Source organism: Macaca fascicularis, chromosome 15, assembly GCF_037993035.2.
Source record: "Macaca fascicularis isolate 582-1 chromosome 15, T2T-MFA8v1.1".
Classification (NCBI taxonomy): domain Eukaryota; kingdom Metazoa; phylum Chordata; class Mammalia; order Primates; family Cercopithecidae; genus Macaca; species Macaca fascicularis.
The window spans coordinates 83625853-83638457 of record NC_088389.1 but is presented as its reverse complement, the minus strand read 5'-3'; the positions used below and the strand labels follow the sequence as shown (position 1 = coordinate 83638457).

At 40.2% G+C, this 12605-nt stretch overlaps 1 protein-coding gene across 2 annotated transcripts in view; it reads right to left on the bottom strand.

Moving 5' to 3' along the window:
- The window catches only part of TTC39B (tetratricopeptide repeat domain 39B), a 140909-nt gene that overhangs the window by 91961 nt on the left and 36343 nt on the right, over nt 1–12605 (bottom strand). For both annotated transcript variants that reach the window (XR_012424677.1, XM_005581685.5), the window contains exon 2: nt 8598–8632. Coding sequence is in view for 1 of the 2 variants with exons in the window: in XM_005581685.5 (XP_005581742.2) it covers nt 8598–8632 (35 nt within the window). In the remaining variant the exon portion in view is untranslated. The remainder of the gene's footprint in view (nt 1–8597; nt 8633–12605) is intronic.

The window sequence follows — 12605 nt, the reverse complement described above, 5'->3', positions numbered from 1 at the left end:
CAATTACCTGAGGACACCACTAACCTGATCCACTTAAAGTTAAATAACCTGCCTGAAGTTGTTGGGGGGGGTGACACCATTTATATGTACTCAGACTCCAAACCAGCTTACAATTCAAATTCTAAAGAGCGTTAAAAAGTCAAACATAGGTTCACCATACAACTCACCAATTCCACTTCTGTGTCTGTATGACAGATAATTTAAAACATGTTCATACAAAGACTGTACACAATTGTTTACAGCAGCATTATTCACAATAGCCAAAAACTGGAAATGACTCAAATGCCCATCAACTGATGAATGGATAAATAAAATATGATAAATTCATAACAATGAAAATTATTCAGCCATAAAAAGCAATGAAGTGCAGACGGTCCCCAACTTGGTATGGTTCAACTTACAATTTTTCAGCATTATAATGGGTTTGTCAGGGCATCCAATGCATTTTCACTTACTATATTTTTTATTATGATGAAGTTATCAGGATGTAACCCCATCATGAGTCAAGGAGCATCTATCTGTACTAACACATTCTATGACATGTGTAGACACAAAATAATACAAATTAGATTATTCTATTTATATAAAATATATACAAAAATTAAATTAGTGGTTGCCCCAGCTAAGGGTGACAGAAATTAGATTAGTTAATGCCCCAGCTAAGGGTGGGAATAGAGAATGACTATAAAAAGGCACAGCTTTCTTTTTCAGATGATAAAAATGTTTTGAAGTTAGATTGTCGTGATGGTTCTATAATTCTGTAAATACATTAAAATGCATTAAATTGTATACTTAAAATAGGAATCTATATGAGATATAAATTAATATTGCAATAGAGCTGTTTAAAAAAATTATCTGGGTGGAGAATCTCATTAGAGGGTTTTTTTTCCCCTCCCTACCTAATAACAAGGTTGAAATATACACATTTCCTTGCTGTGCCTTCCTGCATGATGATTTTATTTTTCCTTTCCTTTATGCAAGGTCTCCTTAAAATTCCTCATTGTGTTTTTTTCCTTCCTTAAGAATATATAAGATAACAATATCAATGGCATCTTAGATCTAATAAAATAACTATCGACTTGGTTAAGAAAATCAAATTAAGAGAGGACAAAACTCCCTTTCCAGACTTGAGTAACATTTATATTACCTGCAGGGAAAAACTGGAGCCAAAAAAAACAGCAGAGAAAAATGAAAACAAATCTAACACTGCCTGGAGTCACTATTTATAACTTAACCACTCTGAAGAAAAATAACAGATGTTTTCCAACTATCATTCACCAATATTCACCCTTAATTAAAACAGACAGAACTATTGTAGTTGATCAACACCAATTGATCTAACCTAATGAGGAAAAGAAAATGGCCCTAAAGGCCTTACCTCACTCTAATCTACAACTTATGGTTCAAAAGAGAAGGTGTGGAGAAGGAAAAAGCTTGTGAGAAATGTTATCATACAAAGTAGTTTTATACTACAGTTGATCTTAGACAAAAGGCCAAGAAGGAATCAAAATATTTTTATTTCCATTGTAAGCTTCTAATTACCTGACTAAAAATATCTGCCAATTTCACCTTCTACAGATAAGTACAAATTCAAAGCAGTTCTTGCAAACAGACACATTCATCTCCATTGTATTCATACCACCTCAGGACTCTCGTGAACACATATGGATTTCTGTGTGAGGATAAATTCAAAATTCTCGTAAGATGCTCTGGAATATGAAAGACCACCGCTGAGAATATATTAAACCTGTATCTGCTCTAACAGTCTTTGAACATAAGTTTGATCTGTCTCCCCTGACTTCTCTAACCTACCATGAAAAGAAAAAATTAATCAGTGCCCAACCAGGCCTTCCAGTTAGATTTCTGTCCCACTGCCCACAGTGGTTTTTATGAGAAAGAGGTTAATCAAAAATACCACCAGCCAGGTACAGTGGCTCATGCCTGTAATCCCAACACTCTGGGAGGCAAAGGTGGGAGGATCACCTGAATCCAGGAGTTCAAGACCAGCCTGGGCAAGATAGGGTAACTGTGTCTCCACAAAAAATAAAATTAGCCAGGCGTGATGGCACCTGCCTGTAGTCCCAGCCACTTAGGAGGCTGAAGTGGGAGGAGTGCTTGAACCCAGGAGTTTGGGGCTGCAGTGAGTTGAGAACACGCTACTGCACTCTAGCCTGGGAGACAGAGTGAGATCCTGTCAAAAAAACAAAACAAAAACAAAACACCAAATCACGATGACTATAAATGGTTAGTCCATTCTCCCCACTAGACAAGACCAGGAATCCTCCATGACCCAACTTCGTTTGTGTCCAGGGCCCCACTGGTGTTTCAAACTCACTGCTCTGTGCTCTGGCCACTGTCCTCAGAGCTGTTCACCCAGCATGTCGCCACCTCTGACCCTCTGCACTGGCTCCACCAACTGAAATGCCACCCACCCCTCAAAACCCAAAGCAAATGCCAGCACCCCCATCTCCCAACCAAAAGATAGCTTTCTTTTGGAATTCCCAAAACACTATATTTACTCTTCACATGCCATGTCACAGTTAATTTATCAAGAGATTTATTACATCCACCACTACATTGTCAGAGATGGCAACCGGGTACTAACACTGAGAAAAGAGGACACTCCATCATCAGAGCACTGGAAGTGCAAACCAGCATGGAACTGTTAAATCAGGAAGCAAGAGACTATAGCTAATATAGAACTGCATATTATTGTGACAAATTTCTATATATCACGCGATGGGTCTAATTTACAATTGCTCCTTAAGAGGTCACCTCCTTATGCCAAACAGGTCATAAAGTTCACAAACTATTTTAAATTTTTTTTTTTTTTTTTTTTTGAGATAGAGTCTTGCTCTGCCGCCCAGGTTGGAGTGCAGTGGCACAATCTCAGCTCACTGCAACCTCCGCCTCCCAGGTTCAAGCGATTCTCCCGCCTCAGCCTCCCGAGTAGCTGGGATTACAGGCATGCATCATAAAGCCCAGCTAATTTTTGTATTTTTAGTAGAAATGTGTTTTTGCTATGTTGGCCAGGCTGGTCTTGAACTCCTAACCTCAGGTGATCCACCCACATCAGGTGACCCACCCACCTCAGCCTGCTGGAATTACAGGCGTGAGCCATCGCACTTGGCCTATTTTAATTTTTAAAAAGAACATGGTCAATGTACCACTAACATTTTTTTACATCTCTAATTTTTCCTCCAGTTCTAAATGGTGGAGATTTTTGTATGATCTACCAGTTTACAAAACTAGCAATTTCTCAAAATAGTTAAAATAACACAATCATTACCACAAAGATCCAGAGGTAGGAAAAATCTATGTTGAGAGTGGTAAATTCATTAGGCAGAAAAAGAAAAATAAGAAATGACTTCCTTTGTGGAAACAATTTAAGGCCTCCTTCATCTGTTAGTGTGAATCCTTTCATTAGGCATTCAAGAGAAAATATTCACTGGAAGAAATTAATCATCAGGTTGGCAAGAGCACTGCATCTTGATACAGAGAGATTGAAGCATTTGCTCTCTGCACTAGAAACATAAGATCAAAATGTATGCTTCAGTAAGTGTAAGGAAAAAGAACTCTACTCAGTTTTGCAGAATTCACAAAGGGAATGTTATAGTATCACCAATTTAAGAGGAAATGTGCGAAATATTGACAAACCCTGAAATGAGGACAAACAAAAAGTTCACATAAAAACAAGTGAAGAAAATTTTTACAATTAACATGTATTTATAATCAGAGGCCTCTGACTTGGACTGGAAGTCCATCACTTCTCCGGTGTCTCCAGCTTGCCAACTGCAGAACTAGGGAATTCTCAGCCTCCATAATCACATGAGTCAATTCCTTACAGCAAATCTCTTCATATATAGACATTTTATGTCTCCTATTGGTTCTATGTTTCTGGAGAACCCACACTCCTACCAGGGAAAGCAGAAAAGTACCGATATTCACTGAGCACCAACTATGTGTTTTACTCCCGTTATCACATTTAACTTAAATTTCATGTAATCCTCTCAATAAATCTATGAGAGGAGAAAACAAGCTCAGAGAAACTGGTCCCAGGCCTCCCAGCTAGTAAATGGCAAACTGGGACTAGAGTTCAAGTCTGACTGTCAAGTCTGTGGTCAGTCCCATCTCCCCAGGAAGGTACATGTAGTTGTGTGCACGAAGGCAAAATGAAACCACACTGCTGTGCTTTGGAGTTTTATGGCTGTGTGTAATATTTCCTTTGTTCTCTCACTGCCATTTTTTGTCATTACCAACAAGCTCTGCTTTGGAAACTACCCCCTTACAATACCTCTCAGAACGCTGTAAGGCAAAAGTATGCACAAGACCAAAAGGCAAAGTTTATTAAAATCAGATTGAAATCAATTACAGACTCTGAATGGAGGCCTCTGCTACAAGATTCTTCGAGTATGGACTCCAGCATCTAATCTGGCTACATCTTCTGGCTTTGGGCTCTATTTCTCTCCATTAGGAGAAGGGTTCCTATAATGTGTTGCTATAACCAAGGTGAGAGGAATGGAACAATTCAGCAACACTGAAAAGGACACACAAACGTTTAAGCGACAGTCTAAAGGACACGAGAAACAATGCACACCAGAAACCTAAAAGGGCAAGGTAAATTCTAAAATGGGGAAACCTTTGGATTTGTTAAACTGAGCAGGACAGGGAAGTTAAAATTAGACAAGAGAAAGAAACTGCTGGCAGATAAATACAGTCACAGAGAAGTTCCAGAGGCAATGAAGGGAAAACGTGTGGTCATTAGAAACTGAGGCAGTGTTAAGAAGCTACAGTCTTCAGGATGAGAAATGACTGTAGAATAAAAGACACCAAGACACACAATGCTTCTCGAATTCCCCACTTTAAAAGTACATGAAGGGGTTTCTCTAGCAAATATGAAGGATGAACAAGCTAAAAAATCTAATGTATAACATGAGGACTATAGTTAATAATAAATAGTACACTGTATTCAGGATTTTTGCTAAATTAAATTAAATTTTTCCTCCTTGCCACAGGAGGAAAAAAAAATGGGTAACTAGGCCAGGCGCAGTGGCTCACACCTGTAATCCCAGCACTTTGGGGGAGGCCAAAGCAGGTGGATCGCCTGAGGTCAGGAGTTCAAGACCAGCCTGGCCAACATGTTGAAACCTTGTCTCTACTAAAAATACAAAAATTAGCTGGATGTTGTGGCAGGCGCCTGTAATCCCAGCTACTTGGGAGGTTGAGGCAGGAGAATTGCTTGAACCCAGGAGGCAGAGGTTGCAGTGAGCTGAGATCACACCATTACACTCCAGCCTGGGTGACAGAGCGAGACTCTGTCTCAAAAAAAAAAAGGGTAACTATGTGAGACAATAGATATCTTCATTTGTTCTTCTATAGTAAAATTGTACTAAATATGTATCTTATAACATCATGTTGTATACCTCATATACACAATAAAATTTATTTCAAAGCAAAAACAAAAAGTACACAAAGGGGTTTCTGATAGTCACAAATCGAAAGCATCTCCATCACAGGAGTCATTTTGGATGATGTTCTGAGAACCAGACAATGCTAATATTAAACCATCTAACGCGGTTGAACAAAAGAGTTGTTTTTGTGCAAACAGAGGCATCTAGATCAAAGGAACTGAATGGAAAGCCCCAAAACAGTGTGTTATTATTTTAATGAACTTATTTGATAAAGGAGATATCAAATATCAATTCTTTCCCTCACGGACCTGACAAACGGTGTTGGAAGAGTAGTAGTGGACTAGCAATTTTAGGGCTGGTATGAGATAGGAATTAACTTCAGCTGGGTTGAATTCAGGGCTTTTGTTTATTTCTATGGTTTGATTTTTTAAAAAACTGATAGATGTTAAAAACTACTTGCAATGCCTTCCTGACGTCCCAAAGGTAAAGTCACTACCAGCCTACTGAAGCCAGTAGGAGCTCAGAGAAGCACAAGCATCAATGTGCACTGCTCACAGGTCACAGTGGTCCCATTGGTCAGTGAGACCCGTCCTCCTCTGTGAGGCCTGCACCCCTCTCTGGTGTGTGTGGCATGCTAGCTCCCGCTGGAAAAAGCAGTGTCTCCTCCGGTAAACTCCAATCAGCAGCCCCACGGCCTCATCCTTTTCCATCCCCTGGACTGCGATCGCCTACTACAGCCCAAGCTCAGTTCCCGCCAATACCCAGGGAGGAGCAGGGTTGAATAATTGTAAGATTTCTGACTGGTGATCACTTGCCCACCATAGAAGTGATTTCTTAAAAATCACATAAACAGATTATCTTCCAAAGAGTACTGTACAAAAAGGGAGGAGGGGTAAAAGGGTAACTTTACAGTGGAAAAACCTGACAAACACTACCCGTGCCACGTGACCAAGTTCAACATCGGTAGTGCTAAGTCACATTGATATCATGGACCTTTGCTACGATGTGACAAGAATGGCCCTTTCCATCTGGGGTCTTCCTCCCAAAAACACATGACCACAGTCAAATCATGAGGGGAAAAAAAACAGACCAATCTCAATTGAGGGACGTTCTACAAAATAACTGACAGTACTCCTCAAAACTGTCAAGGTCACCAAAAACAACGAGAGTTTGAGAGACTGTCACAGCCCAGAGGAGCCTAAGGGGACATGACGACTAAATGTAAAGTGGTATCATGGGTGGAATCCTGAGACAGAAAAAGGACACTAGGTAAAAACTGTATCTGGATAACGTATGAACTTTAGTTAACAATAATATATCCATATTGATCATTAATTGTGACAAATGTACCACGCTAACTTAAGAAATTAATAATAGAGAAAACCAGGGCTGGTTACACAGGAACACTCTGTACTACCTCCTCAATAATACTGTAAATCTGAAACTGCTCCTAATTAATAGGTTAATTCCAATCACAATTAAGTTTAAAAAAAAAAAAAAAAAAAAAACTATAAGCCAGGCGTTGGTGGCTCACGCCTGTAATCCCAACACTTAAGTGAGTCCAAGGCAGGCGGATCACGAGGTCAGGAGATCAAGACCATCCTGACTGACACAGTGAAACCCAGTCTCTACTAAAAATACAAAAAAATTAGCCGGGTGTGGTGGTGGCTGCCTGTAGTCCCAGCTACTCGGGAGACTGAGGCAGGAGAATGGCGTGAACCCGAGAGACAGAGCTTGCAGTGAGCCGAGATAGCGCCACGGCACTCCAGCCTGGGTGACAGAGCAAGACTCGTCTCAAACAAACAAACAAACAAACAAAAAAAATACAAACATTAAACTTTTGGACAAAATAAAAATGTGTCGTTCTAAAATAAAGAAAAATTGCAATCTGGAGCAAATATCTATAGCAAATATGACAAAAGATTAGGGTATATATAATTTAAAGTCCATAAGTATGTTAAGAGAAACATTCTGAAAAAAGCTAAGAGACAAAAGAAAACTAGAAGTCATACAAAAGACGCAATGTATTTTTTAAATAATTTTTAAAAATACTAAAGTAGGTATCATTTAAGTTGCAAAACTGTTTTTCAAATAATACCCAGTGATGATAATGTGACAATTTAAACCACTTTACTTATATAGTATTGGTAGCCAACTAAATTGATAATACTCTTGTGGAAGTACTGTAAAACAAACTATGCCCCTCTACCCCCACCTGAACATGTGCATGTTAAAGCCCAAACCCTCAACATGATGGAATTTAAATATGGGGCCTTTGGGAGACAATCAGATTTAAATGAGGTCAGGAGAGTGGGGTCCTCAGGATAGGATTAACACCCTTATAAGAAAGGACATCAGAGAGCTTTTGCTGTCACTCTCTTGGCCATGTAAGAACACAACAAGAAGGAGGCAGTCTGCAAGCCAAGAGGAGAGCCCCCACCAGAACCCCAACCATGCTAGCACCCTTAACTCAGACCTCTAGCCTCCAAAATTGTGAGAAAATAAATTATTGTTGGTTAAGTCACCCAGGCTATTGTGTTTTGTTATAGCAGCTGAAGTTAATTAATACAGAAAGGCAATTAGAGATATACAAAGAACACTGAACATATTCATCCCTTTTAATTCAGCAGTTCTACATTTGTAATGTTAACCTTTAGAAGCAATTCAAAATATGACAAAGCTATACACATGTAAAACTTAGTTTTACATTTTTAAGCCAGTGATAACCTAAATGTCTAACAATGGAGAAGCAGTTAAGTAAGTTGTAATATTCCACTTGATCTAATATGATTTAGTCATTTAGAATTATTACAAAAACTATATAGGCTTACAGTGAATGCTTTTAATAAAATTAAGTGCAAACCAAACACAAAAATCTACAAAATGAGACTAATGATATAAATAAATATGAACAACTATTAAAAGAGTTAGTTATAAACAAATAATTTGTTGAGAAATATTTTATTTTGTTACACAAAATAATACTCAGAAATGTATCTGAGAGTATTATTAGATAGGTCCTTTCTTAAATATAATCACAACTTCTTTAATTATAGAAAAGTGACTTTTTTCTGAAAATAGCCACTGCAGTACTCTCCAAAAAAATGAGAATGAAACATTTACTTTTTATGTAAGACAACCATCAATTTTTCTTGACTACATACTTTTTATTATGTTATTACTTACATTGAGATGGTTTCCAAGGCATCTTCAAAAATGTCCTGGGGGAAATAAAAAATACAATGAGTTTCTCAAGAATTCTAAATTAGTTTCTCAAGAATTCTAAAAGAGAAAACGAATATATGCATTGGGGAGAGTGGTCCTGGCAGGAAGATATAGCAGGTAGTAAAATCAATCAACTTAACGCTCATGGAACTCTGTTCACAGAAATCAAGCACATGAATTTCAGTGAGATTTATTTATTTTTTTAAAATAAGGCTGTTAAAATACTCAGCAAGTGATCAAACTGGTCTAACTTAAAGAGACTATGACATCTTTTAGGAAGTTGCCTTTCACTCCTAAATCTCAATCATCCCAATTGTAGAGTAAAATAAATAACAGGACTTGCTCCATGTAGTCTTTTCTTTCTCCGTGGCTAGCTAAGTGAGCATCCTCTGGGCCTTCATTTCACATCTCATTGCACCACCCTCTCAGCTCGTCTCCCTGCCACCAGCCTTTCCCCCAGTTTACTCTGTGCCACACAGGATAGCCCTTTGCTTCATGCCACTGGCCTGATCACAGTGCAACAGGATGAGAAACGCACACACTCATATGCACTCAGAAGTCCACACACGCACTCCGCACTCAGACACAGTGACTCACACACAATCTCACAGTCACATACACAAACACACATGCCCTCACTCAAAAACTCACACATACACAACAGCTCCCTCACAGCTGCAAAAACCAAACCTAAGCTCCTCATCCAGGTATCTGGGGTCCACCACAACCCAGCCTAATCTTCCAAGATCCTTCTCTGACATCCCCACCACTCTCAGCATAGCCCAAGCCATGAGACCTCCAGAAGGGCTGCCTTACTGGTCTCCCCGCTCCTGTGCTTGACACCCTCCATTCAATTCTTCACATGACAACCATATCATTCTTTTACTTCATGTTTTTGAATAAGCATACACCATTCCAGTTTTCTAGACCTCTTCGAGAGCTTTCCATTGCACTTAGAAAAATCCCAAACTCATTCTCCCTATCTACAGAGCCCTAAAACAGCCCCGCTAGCCTCTGACCACATCCCCTTACTCACTCGACTCTAGCCACAGGTCTTTCTTTCAGTTTTTTGGACAAGCCAAACATCCCACAGCTCTCTGCACTGTCCCCTTTTTTATAATGTCCTTTGCTCAATTATTCCCATGGCTGACTCATTCTCATCCTTTGATTTTCAGCTTAGAAAGCCACCTCCTCAAGAAGAACATCTCTGATCACCCCAATTAAAATTACTAGGAATAGCAGCTTACGTACAGTTCCTCCTCATCTCATTTGTTCCATTCATAGCACTTATCATAATCTCTACTGATCTTCCTTGTTGACTTGATTACCCTCTGTCTCCATCAGAGCAGGCTCTTACATACACAGAAAAAACACCAGGGCTTCGCACCAGGGTTTGCTCAATAAATACTTGTTGCCTAATGAATGAATGAATGAATGAATGACTGGAACCTGGACTGCCAAGGGACTTACCATATCACACCTCATTTAGAGTTACGCACAGAAATGAGGAAAGGGGGCTAGGGATCTTTTCCCTTGCGTGGCCATTAATACTGAACAAGGTTTAGACCATACTGGATTCTGCAGTGAGGCAGAAAAAACACAAGTATCGATACTAAAAAGAAGAACCGACTGGGCCTGGTGGCTCACGCCTGTAATCCCAACATTTTGGGAGGCCAAGGCCAGTGGATCTCCTGAGGTCAGGAGTTTGAGACCAGCCTGGCCAACATGGTGAAACCCCATTCCTACTAAAAATACAAAAATTAGCCAGGCGTGGTAGTGCATGCCTGTAATCCCAGCTACTCGGGAGGCTGAGGCACAAGAATCACTTGAACTCAGGAGGCAGAGGTTGCAGTGAGTCAAGACTGCACCACTGCACTCCAGCCTGGGCAACAGAGCGAGACTCCGTCTCAAGGGGAAAAAAAAAAGTTGTAAACAGTGGCAGAAATGAGTTTGAATTTGGGACCTGACCTATTAATCTACATTAATATCATACTCCATAAGGGAGGTAAAATCAAGGGCCAGCACACAGGTTATCATGTGAGCAGTTACAGAGAAGGGAGGAAAACGTATTCTCCAGGAACCCAGATCTCACTATGATAAGCCCAGCTCACAGTCCCTCTGGCAGCTCTGGTGACTCCCTCTGCACTTACCTTTAACACTGATAGGGTACATGGACAGCCCACTCCTAGAGGGCTTCTGTGCCTTCTCCTCCTCCTCACAAACCTCAACATGGACACTAAAATACTCACTGAGTGAGTGCCACAAAGGATCACTTGGGAAGCCAATCCTCCGTATAAAGAAGACAAGACTAATATTTTCATCTAAACAAGAAGTATTCCCACCCCTCCATAAAAAAAAAAAAAAAAAAGAAAGAAAGAATATCAAGCCAGGTGGTGCACACTTGTAGTCCCAGCTACTCGGGAGGCTGAGGTAAAAGAATGGCTTGAGTTCAGCCTGGACAATATAGCAAGACCGTGTATCTAATAACTTATTTTTAAAAATTTTTTAAGAATATCAAAACTCTCCATTTTGTTGAAACAGTAATCACATGCAGAGAGTTCTCTAAATAAAGCATATATGGTCTATAAAGGCCAGACAAAAGGTGGAAGTGTCTTAATTTTAAAAAGAGGAAAGGTGAAGAGAAGAACTAAGATTTACCGAGTACCTACCATATGCCAGGCACCTTACAATCTTACAAAAGCTATCTCATGTGTTCCTCCCAACATACAGCAAGTTAATCCAGTTGTAGTTTAATTACTTGCCCAACATTACACAGCTGGTAAGTGAAGAAACTGGGGTTCAATCTCAGGTTTAACTCCAAAGCATTTTATTAATATTAATACAAACTATCTAAAACTTGGAAATTAGATAGTTGGGCAGGATGGGGAGGGGGTGGGAGATGAAGGGGTGCCATATCCTCTCAATGTAATATGATAGTATTGCTTTACAAGCCTCCCAAGGATTATTTAACTCTCTAGAAGAGTGTACTTGTGTTTAATTTTGCCATCTGCTGTCTGATTGGAGTCCGTACACTGTGAAGTTACATGTTAACTTACAGGTTTTTTAGGGGTGAAAAACATTACCTCAAAGATTATGTATGATTTTGCTGCTCTGTGAGACAGCAGTTCCCAACCTTTTTGGCACCAGGGACTGGTTTCGTGGCAGACAATTTTTCCACAGATGGTGGGGGACAGTGAGGAGATGGTTTCAGGATGAAACTGTTCCACCTCAGATCATCAGACATTAGATTCTCATAAGGAGTGTGTGACCTAGATTCCTCGCATGCACATTTCACAATAGGGTTCACACTCCTGAGAATCTCATGCCACCGCTGATCTGACAGCGGGTGGAGCTCAGGTGGTCATGCTCGCCCGCCCACCACTCACCTCCTGCTGTGCAGCCTGGTTCCTAACAGGCCACTGACCAGTACCAGTCCATGGCCCAGGCACTGGGGACCCCTGCTTTAAGGTATTACCCAGTTTTATGTATAACCTAGCAATCTTAATCTAACATTCTTCCTTAAGCCTATAAATACTAGTTCCTCAAATACTGTTTGGATCAATTTACTATTTCACTGGTTTCCTAACTGGTGGATGAAATACAATTTTGACATGTTCATTTTATATCTTTATGAGAATCTTATTTCCAATTCTGGAAAATTATACTTGGACACGGAGATCGCCAACCACTCTCTCCCTGGGCACCTGCAAGTACAGTTTCCTGCATCCTTGGGAAACGGATGTGGGGTCCACGTGGAAGATGAAACACTAAAAGGCAGAGACTGCTCATGCCTCCGTTCCATATCCCTATGGACCAGTGCTTCCTTTTTCTCCTGTCTCTCTAGGTCCCCATGCGTAGCTCAAATTCTATCCCTTTTCTGCCGCTGCCTAAGGAAGCTGCTTTTCCTTGTGTGAGATTCCCATAAGGGCCCTTAGGTTTGGCACTGACTGCTATTCCACAGTCTCCCAC